The sequence below is a fragment of the Ostrea edulis genome, chromosome 6 (assembly GCF_947568905.1).
Source record: "Ostrea edulis chromosome 6, xbOstEdul1.1, whole genome shotgun sequence".
Taxonomy (NCBI): domain Eukaryota; kingdom Metazoa; phylum Mollusca; class Bivalvia; order Ostreida; family Ostreidae; genus Ostrea; species Ostrea edulis.
In genome coordinates this window covers 40,009,910-40,030,532 of record NC_079169.1, presented here as the reverse complement: position 1 = coordinate 40,030,532, position 20,623 = coordinate 40,009,910, and the positions used below count along the sequence as shown (strand labels likewise).

The following is a 20,623-nucleotide window of genomic DNA, read 5'->3' as shown; positions in this document are numbered from 1 at the left end:
TCAACCAAACTTTGCAGAAAGTATCCTTGGGTGAAGGGCTTTCAAGTTTGTTCAAACGAAGGGTCATGCCCCTTCAAAAGGGAGATAATCATATAAATGCAAAAATAGGGTTGGGTCATTTTAAAATTCGTCTTCTCAAGAACCACTGGACCAGAAGAGCTGATATCTACATAAAAAGTTTTACATGCGAATATATAGGGAAAATCTTTGAAAATTTTCTCAAGAACCACTGGGCCAGAAAAGTGCAAATTTACATGGAAGCTTTCAGACATAGTGCATATTCAAGTTTGTTAAAAGCATGACTCCCGAGGGTAAGATGGGGCCACACTAGGGGATCAAAGTTTTACATACAAATATATAGGGAAAATCTTTAAAACTCTTCGTCTTAAGAACCACTGAGCTGAGAAAGTACAAATTTACATGAAAGCTTCCTGACATAATACAAATTCAAGATTGTTAAAAATTATTGCCGCCGGGGGCAAGATGGGGTCACAATAAGGGATCAAAGTTTAACATACAAATATATAGGGAGATCTTTAAAAATATTTTTCTCAAGAACCACAGGGCCAGAAAAGTTTATATTTATACAAAATCTTTCTGACATAATGCAGATTCAAATTTGCAAAATTCATGGCTCCCGGGGATAAGTTGGGGCAACAATGGGGATCAAAGTTTTACATGCGCATGTATGAGGAAAATCTTTAAATATGGGCCAAGGTGAGTCAGGTGAAACATGTGGCCCATGGGCCTCTTGTTCCGCTTCTCATACAAAGTTTGTCCGGGCCATAACTTTTTTGTCTTTTGACATAGGCCTTTGATATAGATTATGCCACACGATGGTCTAAATATGAAAAAGAAGAACTTTATACAATGTCAGAATGGATTAAAAGTATAAGAGGAATATCAAAATTCCGCATTCGACATATTAAAACAAAAGTACGTACCATATATTCTTCTTGTGAATAATAGATGGTACGTACTTTTGTCTCAAGAACCACTGAGCCGAGAAAGTACAAATTTACATGAAAGCTTCCTGATATAATGCAGATTCAAGTTTGTTAAAAATTATTGCCGCCGGGGGCAGGATGGGGCCACAATAGGGGACCAAAGTTTAACATACAAACGGTTTAGTAAAGCAGACGTGATGATAGAACTAGATAGGTTACATGAGGAATATGTTTGGTTCCAGCTGACAAAGCTTGTAACAATTTTGTCTTTGTTTGTAAAGCTCATTATTACAACCGTATTTTAAACTAACTTGGCATTAAGTTCACTTTTGGTAATCGTACTTATACTCCAACTGCCCTTTCAAAAGATGAAATTCTTCAAATTCATGCTTCAGTTTTAGACACATTTAATATCCCAGTCAATGGGTGGAATGAATATGAGTTACCGTACCTATAATGGATTCCTAAACTACGTAAAAAACCTTTACAAACATACATTGCAGGATCCAGGAAGTGCTCTACCAAGCCCCTATCTTTGCTCCTTACAATTAAGTATTGTACAAAGTTTCAAATCTATCAGATAAGCCATATAAGACAAGAAGTGTTCACAAGCTATTTTGCACCCTCCACCCCTCTTAGATCCACTATAACTTTAAGGAAAATAATTGGATCCTCCTGTCTACAAAATATGCACATCTACAAATGGAAATGAAGCATCGCACAGAGTTTAAAGTATATCCGATAAGCCATATAGAAGGAGAAGCGTTCACAAGATTTTGTGACAGATGAACAGACAAAAACAATATGTCTCCCCTGGAAGAAAGGATATATAGTTCCACTTACAAGGAGCAGATCAGTGCATATTCGATTTGAGAAAAACAATCCTCACAATGAATAAGTCATATAAAAATTTTGATCTTAGTCTTTAGATTAAAAATTAATAATTCATGAATAATATAAGAGACACATATCACTGTACAATGAAAATGGGGAATGATTGCAAGGGTTGTAATTTTAATTGATGGTAAAAGTTGGCCATAAAACCTGAAAAAAAAAATTACAATAACTTCTCTGGTTATGAAAAGTTCAACACAATTATAATATGTTGTTTTTAAATGAGAAAGGGGTGAGTTGTCTTGAAATAATAAAAAAAAAAGATTTGGTTTTTTGCCGATGTTTTCTGAAGTAAAACAGCATCTACCTTCCAAGGAATCAAACAATCATTTTCCTTGTATTGAGATTGTGAAAAATAAGGAAATTCCAGAAAATGGCAAATACATCTAGAGTGTCATCAGTGATCTTGTTGCAATTGAATTTAGCCAAGAAATACCCTATATTGTCTATGGCTTGACTCAAAAGCAGTTAAATGTTTTAATTGTTCCATTCAGGTTATATTATTTCACTTTGAAATCAATACATACTTTTTGGAGGTTATATTACATCTCTTGAGCTTTTCTAGCTGTCAGATTTCATAAAAATCATGCTTATATGTAAAAAAAATTTTTTTAGAATTAATGTACAGAAAAATGGAATGTTCTTATTTTGTGAAATTCTTGTTCCACATTGATACAGGAGTGTTTTCTCTTGCCAATATTTTCAGTTCAAATTTGAAAAATTGCAATGATTAAAGCTGTATGTTTATAATGAATATGTCATTCATGATCTTGCATGTGATTTTCAGGAATTTTTGGCACGACCTGACTTACAGTAGGATATCACCCCCACCGGTCCTTTATGGTTTTGCTTACAATAAAACTACATATGCTGAGTAATTTAGATATATGAGAAACTTGAATATGTTTGTTTAAATGGATAAAACACGTTGAGTATAAGATTCTTGTATATGACTAAAATACATGTAGCATTTAATGGTCGAAGATTTCTTGAATATAACCACTCTTTCTCCAATATTTGGTCAAATTAAAATAAAAAGTAATATCTCCCTCTTTTTCGTATGAACACCCTCACCAAATATTCCACTGAATTTCATTTGCAACCAAATTCTCTTTAACATTATTAGATAAGTATCGGCTCTATACATACACCAAAAATAATAACAAATGAAGCACTTCTTGAGCAACTATACCTATTTTGGTGCAATAGGGGAGTTTGGTAAAATTTCAGCATTTTCGTTATTTTACACTTTCATATCTTTCATATTTTTATGCACTCTGTATCAAAATCTAATTGTTTATGTGTTATCAATTCCTAATTGACTCCAAAATGTCATGAAATGGATATCATTAAATTGCAATACATGGGATTTGCAATAAACCAAAAAATAATAGTATACTGTCTAATTTTTTCAATAGATCTAAAAACAGAAAAGGGGAAAACCAATTGTCACTCATTTCCAGGGTTACCAATGGAGTGGAATAAAAATTATTATTATTATATTCAAGTAAGGTTATCTAGAGTATATATACCAGGTTTCATGAAATTCCGACACACATCCATGATTAGCCATTTGCATGGTTCTATCGTAGACAGCCTTTTAATAATAATACATGTACCTTCCACCTTTATTCAATTAAGGCTTCAACATTCCATTGTCTTATATTTACTTCCAAATTCACTATGGTTATTTTATATATACCCGTGCATGCACGGGTTAATGTCTAGTAGAATTTATGATATTGATCCCTTTTCATCTTCTTCACATGTTCAGAGTTCAGCACGAGAAAGGGAAACATGCTAGAGATATTCCAAAAAGGTAGAAATGATTTGCATTCTAAGGACATGTAATGTACTCGCGTATTCTGACATCGCTTTTTAAATTTAAAAGGAAACGTTGATTATTAAAGTAGTTTTAAAGACAAATTTTCTGCCATACAATTGTACTATTTAACAAGTAATGTTTTCGAATTCATGTGAGGAATGGTGAAACATATGGTGTTAACAGTGATTTTTTTTAAGTGGTGTCAATTTTCGCAAAACATCCTATTCTAACTAGCTTACCTCTTTGTCCGGCAAATACTCCGCAGCAAACCATGTAATTGACTTTGAATTTTGACTGCCAGTCTGCATGCTTGTCTAAAATATATAATATTTCTTTTTACAATAATGGAAAGCTGTAATCATTTCATTGATAAACTTACGTATATGAACAATTTTTCCACTCTCGATTATTTAATATATCAATATCCAAACAGCGTTCTATCCTGCATTTACTCCCTTCTCAAGACAAACTCATTTACTCCCTTCTCAAGACAAACTCATTTACTCCCTTCTCAAGACAAACTCATTTACTCCCTTCTCAAGACAAACTCACTTCCTCCCTTATCAAGACAAACTCATTTACTCCCTTCTCAAGACAAACTCATTTACTCCCTTCTCAAGACAAACTCATTCAGCAATATAATTTTGGTAACATAACACATTAATGGTGTTTCAGGAAGTGCTTTCAAGAAAAAGTTGAATGCACAGAAAGACTAGTTTACCAAATTGACACGGCTTATAATAGATATGGAATCGATAATCTTTTTTGTTGAGTTAAATTCTATTTCAAGGCAGACAAATCCCCGAATATAGAAAAAAGAATTATTCAGATTGAATTCTATGATGATAATACGATGACTCATGGTGTTCCAATGAACAAAATTCGATGTTGTTCAGATATACACGGCTAAATCATCACAATAACATCTCAAAAGTCAATAAATGTATACTGCAATATGCATAAAACAATTTCTACATTAGGAAGACTTGTTTAAAATGGTTTGATAAAGTCCTTATTGTGGAGTAGATTGAATTCACATTACATTGAATTTACAGGATGCAAGGTTCTTTACCAAAGTTTTCTTTTGTACAAATTACTCTTTACGCAAGTGATTCCGGGACTTTGATATCACAATTGGAAACTGACGATTTAATAGAATATATCATAATGAGAATTATAAAGCGCGATAACTGGAATCAGACTTCAGGTACTAATTTTACACTTTCTACATATTTAAGGATGGATAAGTCTTCAAATCAACTTTTGATTTTAAACTGAAATAAGAATTCAAAGGTCTTCAAAGTTTCCAAACATATGCATAAGCAGTATTTTTCTACCTATTTGACTTCTCTTGTGGCTACTGTCCGGGATAAGAAAACGATCATAACTTTTGATCTTGAGAGAATGTTAAATGTTTGCAATGCAAGATATCTGTATCATGAGATTGCTTGTATATTATTTTGAGCAAACTTCTAATTGGGGGAATTTTCGCGAAGTTAGTTTGGGGTAAATACTGCATCCTTATCTATTAACTCAAGGTTATATTACAACTTAAACCAATCAAAAGCTATGACAGCCATAATGAAATTTGGATTGCTCAAAAAGTAACAAAATCAAAATAATACACCTAGAAGAATATTTGAACCAGGTATGACAACTGGAGTGCAGTTTGACCTTAACTTCAAATTATAAGCCTATATCTAAAACAATTAAAGAAAGGGTAAAAATCTATTAAAGATGGACCTATTTCAATAAAATTTGACCTATTTCTAATTGAATTGAATCCATCTATAATAATCAGTTGAATTTATCTATCTTTAATTGTTTAGGATAATTTTCAATAATTTGAAGATAGGTCTTAATTTGAAAGGATAGCTTGATAAAATTTCAAAACTATTTCATTTATATGGAGACATCACACGTATGCATCATTCTGTATACAACTTTTATTCTCAACAAAACACAATCATAACAAACCCCTACGAGATTAATAATAATACATGTACTTTCTACTCTTATTCAATTAAGGCTTCAAAACTACTCCAATGTCTGATTCTTTTTTTTTTATTTTACTTCGGGTTAATGTCTAGTAGACTACTAAAATTAAATTAGCAATGTGTTTACTGCATTATCATCCAGGCATGTCATAGCATCCTTTATCAAAATGGGGTGGGTTGAAGGACTTGACAACTATCTGAAATTTCGGGACAGGAAAAGTAAATGAACAAATAAAAATAGTAATAGGAAAAATGCAAAATATGTACTTCAACCCAAACCTCTAAATTCTAAATGGGGTTGGGTTTAGAGTGTCTTCCTTCAATATATTACTTAATTCATCAGTTAAAACTTACATTTCCACTTGTTTGCTAATGTCATAGAGAGGGACAACTAATAAATTGAACTACTTTGCCATTTAAACAAAAGAATAGAAAAAAGACTACATCGTCAAAAGTAAAAAAAAAAAAAAAAACCTCGGGGAGGGTGGTCTGTTATCACTTCTCCACGTTTTATTTTATGAGGGTGTGTTAAAAGGGCGAGCTACTGTAAATGATAAATACATATCGCAAACAGACAGTTTATGGATACGTATAACCAATTTTACCAGCTCATATTGAATAAACATAAATGAAACATTATTATCTACAACTCTGGGTGGTGACTTTGATATATGGATTTTAACAGCTATAAATCTATCAACTAACATGCTTATACAAATGTGTCAGAAATTGTTTATCAGTCGTCGCAGTACACTATTTTGTATTAATGAAGAATTTCCCCCTATGACCTTTGATCTAACATAAAGTTTTAGTGTGCAAAAGATCTATTGATATAGATCGTACAGTATAAAGTTGGAAAACAGGAAAACACATCAGCTCAGTTCACAGACTGACGTTACCGTCAAAATTAATCGACGATTTAACACGCGATTAATCATGTTGCTTTTAACATGATACTAATTCATGATATTAGGAATTTTCCGGATCTCTCATTAGACAATTCATTGTTTCTCAAATCTTTCATGAAGGTCATCCACGTACATGCGCGTGTTTTAATCCCTGTGTCTTGTTGTTTTTTTTAAAGGTTTGTCATTAACAGTAATAGATAATCAATCATAGCGATTGTCATACCTATACCGATTAAGATGTAAAAATAACTTCATATTTTCGTTTAGTCTACATGTAACAGGGGATTGAAAATACTTTATACTGTGCAGAAAACAAGTTCTTTTATACTATGGTTGTGACATAAAGAATATTAACTTTAGAAACCATACTTACCATATTAAGTCCTGGTTGAACACATGTGTATGTCTTCTTACTTCTGAAATTGCAATACACTTGGATAGCATCTAGCTTCACTCCTCCATTAGGATCCACCCAATAGTATCCTATAAACACAAATGATGATTATTATGATAACAACAAGAGACCCATGTACCACATCGTTCACCTTAGTCATGATTTCAAAACATTTCTTTTTTCAATCTTTATTCCCATAAAAAAAATGAACCCATATTGTCGCCCAACTAGCGCTGGTTTTGGCTACGGATGGCTCCGTTTGCCTGATCAGGATGTGGGACACGCGGTGGGTGTGACAGGTCGACAGGGGATGCTTACTCCTCCTAGGCACATGATCCCACCATATCCAGGGGTTCATGTTTGCCCAACTCTATTTTGTATTGCTTGCAGGAGTTATGAGATTGCTTGTTCGTTATCTTCACCTCTCACATAGTCAAAATTGAATTCACAACACATGTATGAGGGATAAACACAATTCTGGAAAATTTCCGTTGACGTCGATCACAATTTAGATCACGGATAAGCATGAACATACACCCGTATAATTATTGTGTGATAGACCCTCAACTCTAATCAACTTGTCCACAAAATGACTGGAAATCTATTTTTGCCATGTGTTTTAATATTTTTAGGAACTTTGCCAGGTAAATAAGATGACAAACTTCACTCAAGCAGAGCCAACATGTCAGCCCTAGGCCATGTCTAGACTTACGATTGAAATTCGGAAGACGTAAATATTTGTGAAATGGTTGTAAATTGTACATTGACCTTAATACGTCTACATTTACGATCTACTATTGTTGAAACGGCCACTAGAGCGCCGTGCACAGGTTAAAATATACCAAAATCTGGGCAGTTACTCTAAAGCTGGTGACATTTCATCAAAAGCTGGTGACAAAAGCTGGTGACGTCTCTAAAACGTGAAATATTCTTGAATTGGGCGTAAAAAAACCCACAACAGACGTTCGCCAATTTGAAGTGAACTTCGGTGGTATTTCGCATTCCCTTAGATTATTCAGTGTACGGTATGGCGAGACCTAATTGTATGAACGGAGGATGGTGAGTTGATACTGGCGTAGCAAAATTGTTATAATGAGGATGCACTGTTTAACCTGAATAATGCAATTGTTATTGTATTACCATTGAAACTGTATTTACTAAATTATCAACTATAATTTACCCTGGCAATATTTAAGGGAAATCATTTAAATTCAAAATTCAAAATTCAACACCCAAATCCATTGAACTGTCAAGACAAAACTGAATAAGACCATGAGAAAGTTATATTAAAGGGAAAGGCAACCCAAACTATTTTTACATGATAAATGATAGGATTAATCATATGATAAAGATTTGTCGTGACGTCGCGCACGCTGTTGGTGTCAAAACGTATTTCATAGCATTACGGTAGCATTTACGCTGTTTTATATGAATAAAAACACTTCACTATACGAAAGTTGCATATCATTTTGACGACAATTTTACATTCTATCCATTCGATATCAATACATCTGATTAAAATGCGAATTATTAAAATGTATTAGCTTGTATATTCTGATATTTACGTAAATATTGCATGTAGACAGGTAACGACGGTGTCGTACACACTTTACCAAAATGTTAATAGCTTTCTTAAAACTAGTGATACAAACATAAAATTTTGCAGAATAATTAAGATGGTGATGTTGATAATATAAGTTATTAAAATTATGATGTCACGTAAAATGTACGCTGTAGACGCTGATTCACAATGCAAGAATGGAGGTGTAGATAAGCCTTAACGTTAGGAAAATAGACCATGTCCATGACACATTTTGTAAGTACATTTGGATATTTGAAAGAATTCTGAATTATTTATTCAAAATTTGAATTAATATTTGGATAAGTGATTTTAATATGAAAATAACTATACTTAAGAAACGGTGAATATTGTATTATAGGTGTTTGATATGTGGATTATTCATTGCGATTATGCTCATTAGATTATGTGTCACAACGTCTTTTGGTTATATTGAGTTAACGGTCTGTGTTAAATAAAAACGATTTTAGAAATAGGTTTTTATTTTATTTTTAAATATATTTTTGAACAAAATTTTAACATGACATGTAGTTTATTGTAAAGGTTAAAATGGTATCGAATGTATAGCTATGTGTCACAATGATAATTTGACGTTCAAAACGTCACAGATAATTAAGATATTTATTGAATCAAAGTAATTTAAGAATGCATTTTTAGAAATGTGCACCTTTTGAATATCATTTACGGAATGTGCAAATCAAAATTTGATCGTAACAAAAAAATTGAGTTGATTCTGTTAAAATTTGTTTGTTTTTTAGACAATCTACGGAGTCAACACTGAATGTCACACCTTGTCGTAATCGTATTACGTTAATTGAAATTGAATAACTGTTTCAAAATCAATCATCCGTATAGATTGATATTAACAAAAATTAATGAATGTGCATCTCTTGAAAAAGTGTTTTCATTAATTTAAAATATATGCAGTCTAATAATTACACTATTCCAACAAAAAAATAAATGTCAACACTTTTTGTCACAGATGTAAAAACAAGACCGTTTTGACGTTACGATGAACATGTGCTTGTAATTACATCTCAATACACGTATATCAAAAGAAATATCGGTTTTATAACTACACAATGCAGCATTGTTGTGTTACAGTTAATACAATTATACAACATAATGATATTTAACATTGAATTAAAAAATATATTTGTAGTTAGGTAAACTCAAAAAGTTTTACAATGCATTGGTTATGTATACAAGTACATTTTCGTGTTATATTTTCATATTACAAGAAACACAATCACATGCACATTGACAGCTTCTGATCGGATACGATTGAGTAAAGAATAAATAGGGGAGGGGGGATGCAACAAACAAAATAATGAAGAATGTAGGCAAAGAGAAAACCATTAAAACACACACACACAAAAAACTCCGCAAATGACAAAACACCATTGCCCAATTCCAGGTACAAGTGCTCAACAACAAATGTAAATTTTTGTCTTAGAAGGGGACTTCAAATAAAATTATACATACATGTAACTTTGACACATTCTAGCAATACCATTGACATGTAAGAAAATAAAAGAGGACCTAATACAGATCCTTTGAGGGATTCTAACATGTAAGTTTGAATTAAACATGTGTTTCTATGCAATATACCATTTCATTTCTGTTTAGATAACTTTAGAACAGTTTTAGTAATTTATCACTAACTCTAAATTTGTATCTTAATAAGAAGCCCCTTGTGCCATACATGATTAAATGCCTTTGACAAATCACCATAAACCATGTACATGTAGCCATGTTTCCTTTTAGCTTCTAAAAATTACATCCTAATTGCTCTGTTAACTTAGGAATGGACCGGGGTAACTATTCATTTAAGGCCCACGAGATCAAGCTGCATGGACAATTTTCGTTCATACTAATCATATGAAATCAACAAGTAGGGAGCATCATTCTAGTCCGGAGGCTGGTGTTGTAGCATAGAATTTCCCCCGCATAGACTTTCCCCCCGGAAAAACGGGCCCGGGATAGACATTCCCCCCGGAAAGATGGGCCTGGCATAGAATTTCCCCCTAAGAAGAATTAACCCGGGCCCAATTTCCCCCTAGGAAAAACCGTCCCAGTATAGAATTTCCCCCTAAATGACAGTACGCTTTTCCCCTCTTCTTACATTTTAGCTATGTATCCGTTTCCAGTTCTATTACTAGAATTCTCTTGCTTATCTAGACCCAGGAATTCTTCTTCTTATTTTTTTAATTTTGAGCAGGGTCTTGTGTATCACAATCATCATCTTATGTTTGTTTAAAAAAAATAAGGAAATTATTCAAATCGTGTAATGGTATATCAAAATTCATTCATACATCTCAAGTCTTTGCTGTTATCTACCAGTATCTAACATCTGAAATAGTGAATTTGGGAAGAAGTCAATGTATTTTTAATTTAAAATTTCGAATTTAAATAAATGGTTACTTTTATTTATACAGTGCATCTAATTTACTTTTTAGATATTTTAATTGTATATCTTTTAGTCGACTTTTTACGAAAATCCCTAATGATATTGACCATCGTTAAAGTCTTTTAGGAAGCATATTGTATTTACTATACGCAATTCAAAGTTTTCGGGTAAACCCAACTTCAACATCTCAAAAAAATTCCTTTATTTTATGAATATCGTAATATTAATGAGCGCATATATATCTATTTCATTCAACTATAACAATTTAACAGCACATATTTGTTTCTTTTTTTAACTTTTTATTTTGATAACATGTACCTCTTTATAGCAATAATAACAAATTTCATTGATTATTACCTTCAATTGCATGGGCTTGCTTCATTCTATATTTATTCAAAAGCTTATGCATGAGAAGAAAGAGATTCCGATCGATGAAATCCGGAAAGAGGAGGGAGGAAGTTCAATACCAGGGCGGTTTTTCCGCCATGGGGGGGGGGGGGGGGGATTCTATACTGACTTTGTACATAGGGGGAAATTATATGCTGAGGCGCTTTTTCACCCTGTGGGGGGAAGATCTATCCCGGGGCCGTTTTTCCGGGAAGGGGGGGGGGGGTCTATGCTACAACACCGGCACGTAACATCGTTTTTCAAAGGGGGGGGGGGGGGGGGCAGCCGAAGAAGATTCGTATAAAGTTCTTGAAATGCAAACCAAAAATATTGGGGGGGGGGGGGGGGGGGGGGAGTGTTAGGGTCCTCATAAGCTAAAACTGTCTCATATTTCCCCAGGCTTTAATTAAATGAGGGTGAGGATTTATCCTTCACTACATGTCTTCACATCAAAGCTTACTCTCTTCTCATTCACTATACTACAATGACATATAGTGGGAGGGAGGGGGGGGGGGGGGGGGCAATCACCCAAAACATCTTCATTTGAATATAGAAATAACAGATATTGTCCAAAAAGTCCCCCCCCCTTTTTTTTCTACGTGCCTGCATTGCCAAACAATCCTTTAGAATTCAAGGTTAACCAGAAAAATATCTGTAATTGTGTCTGTTTTATCAATGTTATAGATGTATTCTAAAAATGAAATGCAGAACGATATTGTGATTTTGGAGGATGTACACGTATGCATGTATTCATCTCACAATTTTACAGTGTAAGCGTTTGTGTTCACTTCAGTGATGTGTTGTTTACACATATATACATGTACAAACCCATCATGTATAGTATTAGAGCCAAGCACTGAGTTATTGATAGTAAATTTCACTTAGTCCACATGCATGCATGTAAGAATTAATTCTTACCCAAATCCTCGTAGCATGCTTATGTTCAATATTTTATTTTTCTAAATTAACAGAAATTGTATATAGAAATAATATCTCGGTGTAACGGCGGGTGACGTGCTAGTTAATCGCGCATACATATGTACCAAATTACATAATTCTAGCTATTCCTTTTTATTGTAATCATTTTAGATTAATATACAATTATTGCATGACAAATTACTGAAAATCACAAGATGAACGAAAACATTTTGAAGAGTTCATTATGGACTTTTCTTTTAAAATATTATGATAATATATTCCTGTTGGTTTAAAACAGAAAAGTTACGAAGATCACGGAGGAAATATTGACTAATTCTGATTAAGTCACAAGTTTAGTTTAGCCATTATAATTTACCTAAGTATAATGTCTCAGGAAAAATATCTAATTCGTTTTATGCTGCGTTCGCTTCAACTGTCATACCCCTGTCATATCAATTTTATATATTTTTTTTCATCAAAACTTCTTATAACGTAAATTAGATTATATCGATGTTATGACGCTGCGTTTTAACGTAATTTTGACGTTACCAAAATTGACACCAATAGCGTGCGCGACGTCCATACAATTCTGTTGATATATGGCCTAGATATGCTTCTGTACTAATTTGAAAACGTCAAAAATTGAAATTCCCGCGATCTATAGAGGCTGCCATGATGTGTAACTCTTTTGCATTCAAGACCACAAAAATAAAAAAATTTGACGTCACACCGTCTGTTCCGGTTTTGATGAGATTCTAAGATCATCCACTACTGGTGTTTGGGTTCAGCCCCCCCCCCCCCCCCCCCCTCCGAATAAGCTACACGAGTTGATTTAATTATTTTTTTTCTTTAAAATATTTATAATGCATGTCAAAGTCTTGCATACCCATAACGTCCTTAAAAAATACCTTCACTGGTTATCATAACAGAACTTATAATAACCAGTGGCCTAGGGTATTTTTTTTTTCAAAAAAGGCTTATTTTGAATTATTTTGGACTTTAAGGGTATGCAAGACGTTGTTGACATGCATTAGAAATATTTTCAACAAAAAATTAATTAAATCAATTCATGTAGCTTATTCGCAATGGGGAGGGGAGGGGGGGGGCTGAACCCAAGCACCTGCGAGATCATCAAAGATGTGCATGTGGTAGATCTTACGAATAAATAAGTTGATGCCTTCCTGGCAAGCAGTTAATTACACTAATGCGAAGTAGAGATGTGAAAAAAGGTTATTTTTCGAAATCCCCGACTCAACCAAGTCATTTGAAAAGAAAAGACTACGTCAACTGTGGATCCATCATTTGCGTAATGACAAGTTAAGGTTCGAGACATTTGTACATGTATGAAGAACGTGTACCGTCTGCCTGGTCTGCGACTCGACTGAACGTCTTCTTTTCTCAATTTCTTCTTGCGAAAGAACGGGCTCAAATCTATACGGCTCCAAACTTAACTGTTCGTGACTTGTCATGTTTACAGTGCTGATGATGAAATAAACCTGAACAGACGGTGTGACGTCATAAATTAAACTCCAATGGCCACTCTCTTACCGGCGGGCAATTTAAAATACATGATAGATTAATATTGATTTAATTGTTAAGCAAGGGTTTTTGTACTTAAAGACTGTCAATATACGATATCAGTAAGTGATACTTTATTCATAAAAGCAACTATGTGGTTAGGGTTGCCTTTCCCTGTAATAGGATTGGAAGAAGATTCTTGGAATTCCACATGAAAAGAGGCACAAAGAAATGCATGTATGACAGGCATATACAAAATATTAAATTAGAAGTAATAAAATGAACGGTAATTGGGATCTACGAACATTAACATTAGCCTAGCAGACGTTGAAGTTCCTAAACAACAATAAATGTTATCCATTACCATCATTTGCATTTGGTTTGTTCTCTTTTATTTGATGACAAGTACGAGCTGGGGATTCTTTGGATCCGTCTGGATTCCTCAATAATCTCAATTCTTCTGTGACATCTTGAAGTGCCTTAAACACATTTTCAGCCTGAAAGGAAAACGTTTGAAGTGATAGATTGTAAAATTAGCTTGATACTAAAACCATTTCAGAGCCTAACCAATAGTCAAGTAGTTTGGCTTAATTATTAGAACTAAAATGTACTTCTGGTGTTTGAGCCTCATCGCCTTGGTACGCAGGTCCTTTATAAACTGGCGCTCTCTGGAACCATCCTTGTAAAGCGGCTCCATATACAGATGGGCCAGGGGCACCCTGGATATCATAGATAGATTAATATACAGCAAACTATCTATATCTATCTATCTATTTATCTATATATCTCATCTATATATCTATCTATCTAAAATGACTCATTGAATATGAATTATAGCTGATATTTTATAATTGTGTAATCGAATTGTTTTGCAAAATCCATTGCAATCGAAATGTATACCATTTAATGATTATATTGCAAAAACTAAATTTGAAGAAAAATGAAAGTGATTTACCGGAGCGCCAGGGGGTCCAATATCTCCCATTACACCCTGTAAGAAAAACATTAATGGGTCCTTGATTAAACCATTATTTTGTAATTTTCAATATCCATCTTTTATAGGCAAAAAAAAAAGCTGCTTGTTACTGTTCATAAAAAACCTATCAACAATATGAACACCTTCATTCAAATAATAAAAACAAGTATCAGTAAAAATAACTTACCGTACGCCCAGCATCTCCTTTTTGTCCACGAGGCCCCTTGCAAGAAAGAAAAATAATTTTCATGTTATAAATTACCATTTCCCTACATTTTGATTACAGCACCTTAAACATTTTAAAAAGAGCATGCATAACGGTCCATCGACACTATGCTTCTACTGGTTTGAATTTATTGGGTTACAGCTTATGACAAACCAATAACATACAAATACATTATCAAACCTCAACACCTACACACACTAGTTGAATGCTACATTTACTTGATGACAACCAGAACGAAACTTGCATGTACATTCTCAACATAACGTTCATTGCAATGAACAAGATTTACCATGGGAGGATATTAGGGTTAGGTAATTACAGGTCAAGAAGACTGGACTTCGGTATCAGCAAATGCCTCTAGCTGATAAGTTTTTTCTCTCCATTTTATTCTAATGATTACCATGCACTTAGTGTGGTTGATTGATGTACATGTTCAGGAACTTCAACGTCATTTCTAATTATTATGTTTAACGTAGGTCGCGGGTTTACCAACTTTTTTTTATCACTCGAAAACCCCACCTGAAAATTTGACCGATGTATCTTGACAATGAAATATACTACTCTGTGAACATTGTTTTTCATTCAACAGCACAGTTGTTTAGTAATTACGTCTTCAACATACCATTGTTTTAACAGTGGCGACACTGTTTTCCGTTGAATTGTATAGAAAATAATAGTGATCAACTTTATTCATTGCATAATTCAACTTAAAATAGACAGAAGTTGGTACTGTTCATCTTGATAATATTGATATCAAAGCGAAACAAAATCATTTTGAAAAATAATTTATGAAAAAAAATTATGGGGTAATCGGGTTAGTTTTTTTGTAAAGAAAAAAATGTCAAAGTTTGATAAAAACCATCAATGCAGCAGTTTTTAAACAAATAACATTACAAATATTCGCGACGTCATTCAACAACTTTATTCATTTACTTTTCTTGCAGCACTTCAAAAGAACTCAAAACAACGTTATTGAAGGGGGAAATCAAATATATATGAACAAACATTTTGTAATAATCAATTATTTACAAAATATACCGGTATATCGCAAAATTTCTTAATATATATAAACGTGTACATTTATTGTGTTATATATCTTAATCATGTTGCGCGGCGAATAATTGAAATTCTTTTCTTCTTTTGCGATCGCATGATCGCAGTGACAATGAATTAACTAATATAATAGTATAATTTCATTTTTGAATACCATTAATGTTAAATGTTTCATTTCATATAGTGTTTAATAATGTCTTAGTATTCTAACCAGAAATACAACTAAAGTTGTTTCTATTTTACCATTTTTCAATATATTTATGTTTATTTAACATCTCCCTCACAAACACATAGTAACACTCACGTTCCAAACACAGGCACCTGAAGTATGGATATTACTAACCCCCCCCCCTTTTTTCATAATTTTTTTTTTGGTGGCAATAATTTCTCTGAAATGTATGAATTCCCAGTCTATCTCATCCCTCTTTCGATTCATGTAATCGTTTCACGCTTTTTGTAAGCTTTAAAGATTGGCCTTCTACCGGTATAATAAAATACACAAGGTAAGAAACAAAAATTTGTAAACAAACAGGGGGTCCCCGTTTCCGGACACATTTTCCAAGTAATTACAGCGTTACCTAAGGAATTTTGACGAGCGGCAGGTCGGAGAGATGTCATACTACAAGTCTCTTCAACTCAAAACCCATCTCATCTCTTTTATTTGACACAATCTTGCGTGCATTGATCGGACAGGGCTTCATCTCTTCCACTGGCAGCCAAAAAGGAGGTCACAGAGTACGAATTTGTTGTACGCGCCGTGTGATTGGTTCGCAAAGACATTGCTTAGTCTCGGGATCATCCGAAGGGTCTCGGGATTATTCGCGGACCAATCACACGACACGTTATAAATTCGTACTCTGTGACCTCCTTTTTGGCTGCCAGTGGAAGAGATGAAGCCCTGTCCGATCAATGCACGCAAGATTGTGTCAAATAAAAGAGATGAGATGGGTTTTGAGTTGAAGAGACTTGTAGTATGACATCTCTCCGACCTGCCGCTCGTCAAAATTCCTTAGGTAACGCTGTAATTACTTGGAAAATGTGTCCGGAAACGGGGACCTCCTGTTTGTTTACAAATTTTTGTTTCTTACCTTGTGTATTTTATTATACCGGTAGAAGGCCAATCTTTAAAGCTTACAAAAAGCGTGAAACGATTACATGAATCGAAAGAGGGATGAGATAGACTGGGAATTCATACATTTCAGAGAAATTATTGCCACCAAAAAAAAAAATTATGAAAAGGGGGGGGGGGGATAGTAATATCCATACTTCAGGTGCCTGTGGTTCCAAAGCCAACTAACCCCTCGAAAACATCAACTTGGTTTAAAACTACGATTATTTTTATCTTGTATTGCAGATTCACTTGAAACGTCTGCTACGTTTTCTAATTTTCGACAAACTTCACTCTCTTTTTCTTTTAAGATTTAGAGTCTTGAGCCCGTTGCAGTGTTTGAAATAACCGTGCGCTTACCCGCCCGCCCGAGACTATAAATTTTGCCACGGGCGAATAAATTTCTTCGTATGGACGCCCGAAGGGACGTCATAAAATTTCCGCTTAATAAAATTTACATGAATCAAATTCATTAAATATTATATCTGTAGTGGACAGACCTTGTCAATTTGGGACATTTTACTGCATATTCTACCGTAATTCAATAAAATATAATGTACGCAACTCGGTTAAGGGCTTCCATAGTAAAATGCACAATAATCATCGGGTGAAATTGCACCTCAAATTCACAGGTATCATTACACTTGTTACAGTTAAACACCGAAACAATACTACCCATATGTTGACTGTGACTGAGCTACCGTAAATTCTCCTCATGGTAATTTCCCGTGATGTCAGTTGAATATCAGTAACACTTTATTTTTGGAAAACAGCAAGAGGCCCTACTTGTGAACAAAAGTTCAGGTTCATGCGGGTAATCAGCTGAATTTTTATATATATACTAAGAAAAAAAATAAAAATCCTTAACCTGAAAAGTGTTGGGAGCAAATGTATACTCAAACTATACCTGATATAATTTAACAACATATTAACAGTCATCAGGGAATCACCGGGGTTGTCCACATTCTTATACATATCATACCGTTAATATACAAGACAGAAATTGCTCCCCGCACTTTTCAAACGCATAGATATATCTAGATTATATATCAGAAAAATTCATATTGTTTTTTATAGCAGATGAACCTGAACTTTGCCACTGTTTCTGTAGTATGAGATTATTTATGTACATGAGGGAATTTATAAACGTATCAGTCATTCAGATTAGGGGCGATTTCAAGGTCACAATATAATATGAATATCAACTTCGAGCATACTATACATTAAAAAGGGAGAATGATTTGATATCATAAAGTAATAATGTAAATAATCATTTGACAAGATGTTTTCACGTATACAGCTTATCACTTGATAACAGTAGTAAATAACGACAAAATATTATGACACTTTCCCCGCGATACAACTATCAGAACATGCACGCTGTGACGTACTTTTTCATTCTGACGTCATATGGTGCGAAGTGCACAGAGGTACTTTTATAACAGCACTGGAATTTTTCTCGGATAGCCTTAACTGAGCTGCGTACTAGAAACGAATTACATATGTAGGTCCATCGTACTTCATTAGAAAGATAATGTAGTAATACATGTAAAAGTAATCTTAACTAGTTCTAATTGTAACGGGGACCGTTACAGATGTTCCCCAAACCTCCCCCAATTAAAAAGTGATGTCCTTGTGAATCTATAGGAAAAAATCATTTTATTTTAGCCTTTAATTACATGTAGTACGTTCAATATGGTCATTTCAGTACCAAGAAATGAAAGAAAGTGTTGCACGTGCATACACGCGCACGCGTGTATGATTCCGAATTTTTGTTGATGTCGTTCAACAGGCATTTGTATCATATACCCACAGTATGAATTTCATAACGTTTCCACCAAATATAAGGAAGTTATAGCGATTTTAAAATCGTCCAATCAGAAATCAGCACACGTGCATGCACGTGCTGAGCAGTAATTCTAACCACAGCAATTTGTAAGGAGTACCAAGATACATCTAAACCCCTAATATCAATAGAATTTGATGAAAAACAAAAACGTTATCGTCCTTTAAAAATTGAACATTTAAAAAACGTTGCACGCGCATGCGCGTGTGCGTTGGCATTTTTTGTTACACCAACATATAGATACACATATTGTCTACATATGCTGTGAATATCATCTTATTCGCTTCATAAATGAGATAGTTACAAACGTTTTAGCATTATCCAATCAAAATGAAGCGCACGTGCATGCGCCTACAAATTGGTAATTTTGACCATGTAAATCAGTTAAGGGTCTCAATATCTACCTATGATATGAATTTCAAGCCATTTCAATGAACAACAAAAAAGTTAGACTGATTCCAAAGTTAGCGTACAAATTTTGTAATGCGCGTGCACGCGCATGCGTGCGCGTGCTGGCAAAATAACTATTATTTTTCATATGTACAAATGATATACTATCATCCTATTAAGGTTTTATATCGCTTCCTTCAATATTCTGATTTTCCATTTTTTGTACCAAAATTGCAATGCACGTGCGCGCGCGTGCATGCACGTGCAAACAAAATGACTATCACTATGCACATCTACAAACGCTATACTATCATCCTGGAAAGTTTCATATCGATCCCTTTTGTAGTTTCTGAGAACACTACCGGACAAAAAAGTACCGGAGAAAAAGAATAATAATAATAATAACTAGTTCTAATTGTAACGGGGACCGTTACAGATGTTCCCCAAACCTCCCCCAATTAAAAAGTGATGTCCTTGTGAATCTATAGGAAAAAATCATTTTATTTTAGCCTTTAATTACATGTAGTACGTTCAATATGGTCATTTCAGTACCAAGAAATGAAAGAAAGTGTTGCACGTGCATACACGCGCACGCGTGTATGATTCCGAATTTTTGTTGATGTCGTTCAACAGGCATTTGTATCATATACCCACAGTATGAATTTCATAACGTTTCCACCAAATATAAGGAAGTTATAGCGATTTTAAAATCGTCCAATCAGAAATCAGCACACGTGCATGCACGTGCTGAGCAGTAATTCTAACCACAGCAATTTGTAAGGAGTACCAAGATACATCTAAACCCCTAATATCAATAGAATTTGATGAAAAACAAAAACGTTATCGTCCTTTAAAAATTGAATGTTTAAAAAACGTTGCACGCGCATGCGCGTGTGCGTTGGCATTTTTTGTTACACCAACATATAGATACACATATTGTCTACGTATGCTGTGAATATCATCTCATTCGCTTCATAAATAAGATAGTTACAAACGTTTTAGCATTATCCAATCAAAATGAAGCGCACGTGCATGCGCGTGCAAATTGGTAATTTTGACCATGTAAATCAGTTAAGGGTCTCAATATCTACCTATGATATGAATTTCAAGCCATTTCAATGAACAACAAAAAAGTTAGACTGATTCCAAAGTTAGCGTACAAATTTTGTAATGCGCGTGCACGCACATGCGTGCGCGTGCTGGCAAAATAACTATTATTTTTCATATGTACAAATGATATACTATCA

General features: G+C 34.0%; 1 protein-coding gene across 1 annotated transcript in view; it reads right to left on the bottom strand.

Annotated features, from left to right (window-relative positions):
* Window positions 1-20,623, bottom strand: part of LOC125646538 (fibril-forming collagen alpha chain-like) — a 283,991-nt gene that overhangs the window by 8,798 nt on the left and 254,570 nt on the right. Inside the window, exons 41-46 of the mRNA XM_048872886.2 lie at window positions 14,941-14,976; window positions 14,733-14,768; window positions 14,389-14,496; window positions 14,142-14,274; window positions 6,945-7,054; window positions 3,906-3,980 (exon numbers count right to left, since the gene is read on the bottom strand). Coding sequence (XP_048728843.1) covers window positions 3,906-3,980; window positions 6,945-7,054; window positions 14,142-14,274; window positions 14,389-14,496; window positions 14,733-14,768; window positions 14,941-14,976 — 498 coding nt within the window. The remainder of the gene's footprint in view (window positions 1-3,905; window positions 3,981-6,944; window positions 7,055-14,141; window positions 14,275-14,388; window positions 14,497-14,732; window positions 14,769-14,940; window positions 14,977-20,623) is intronic.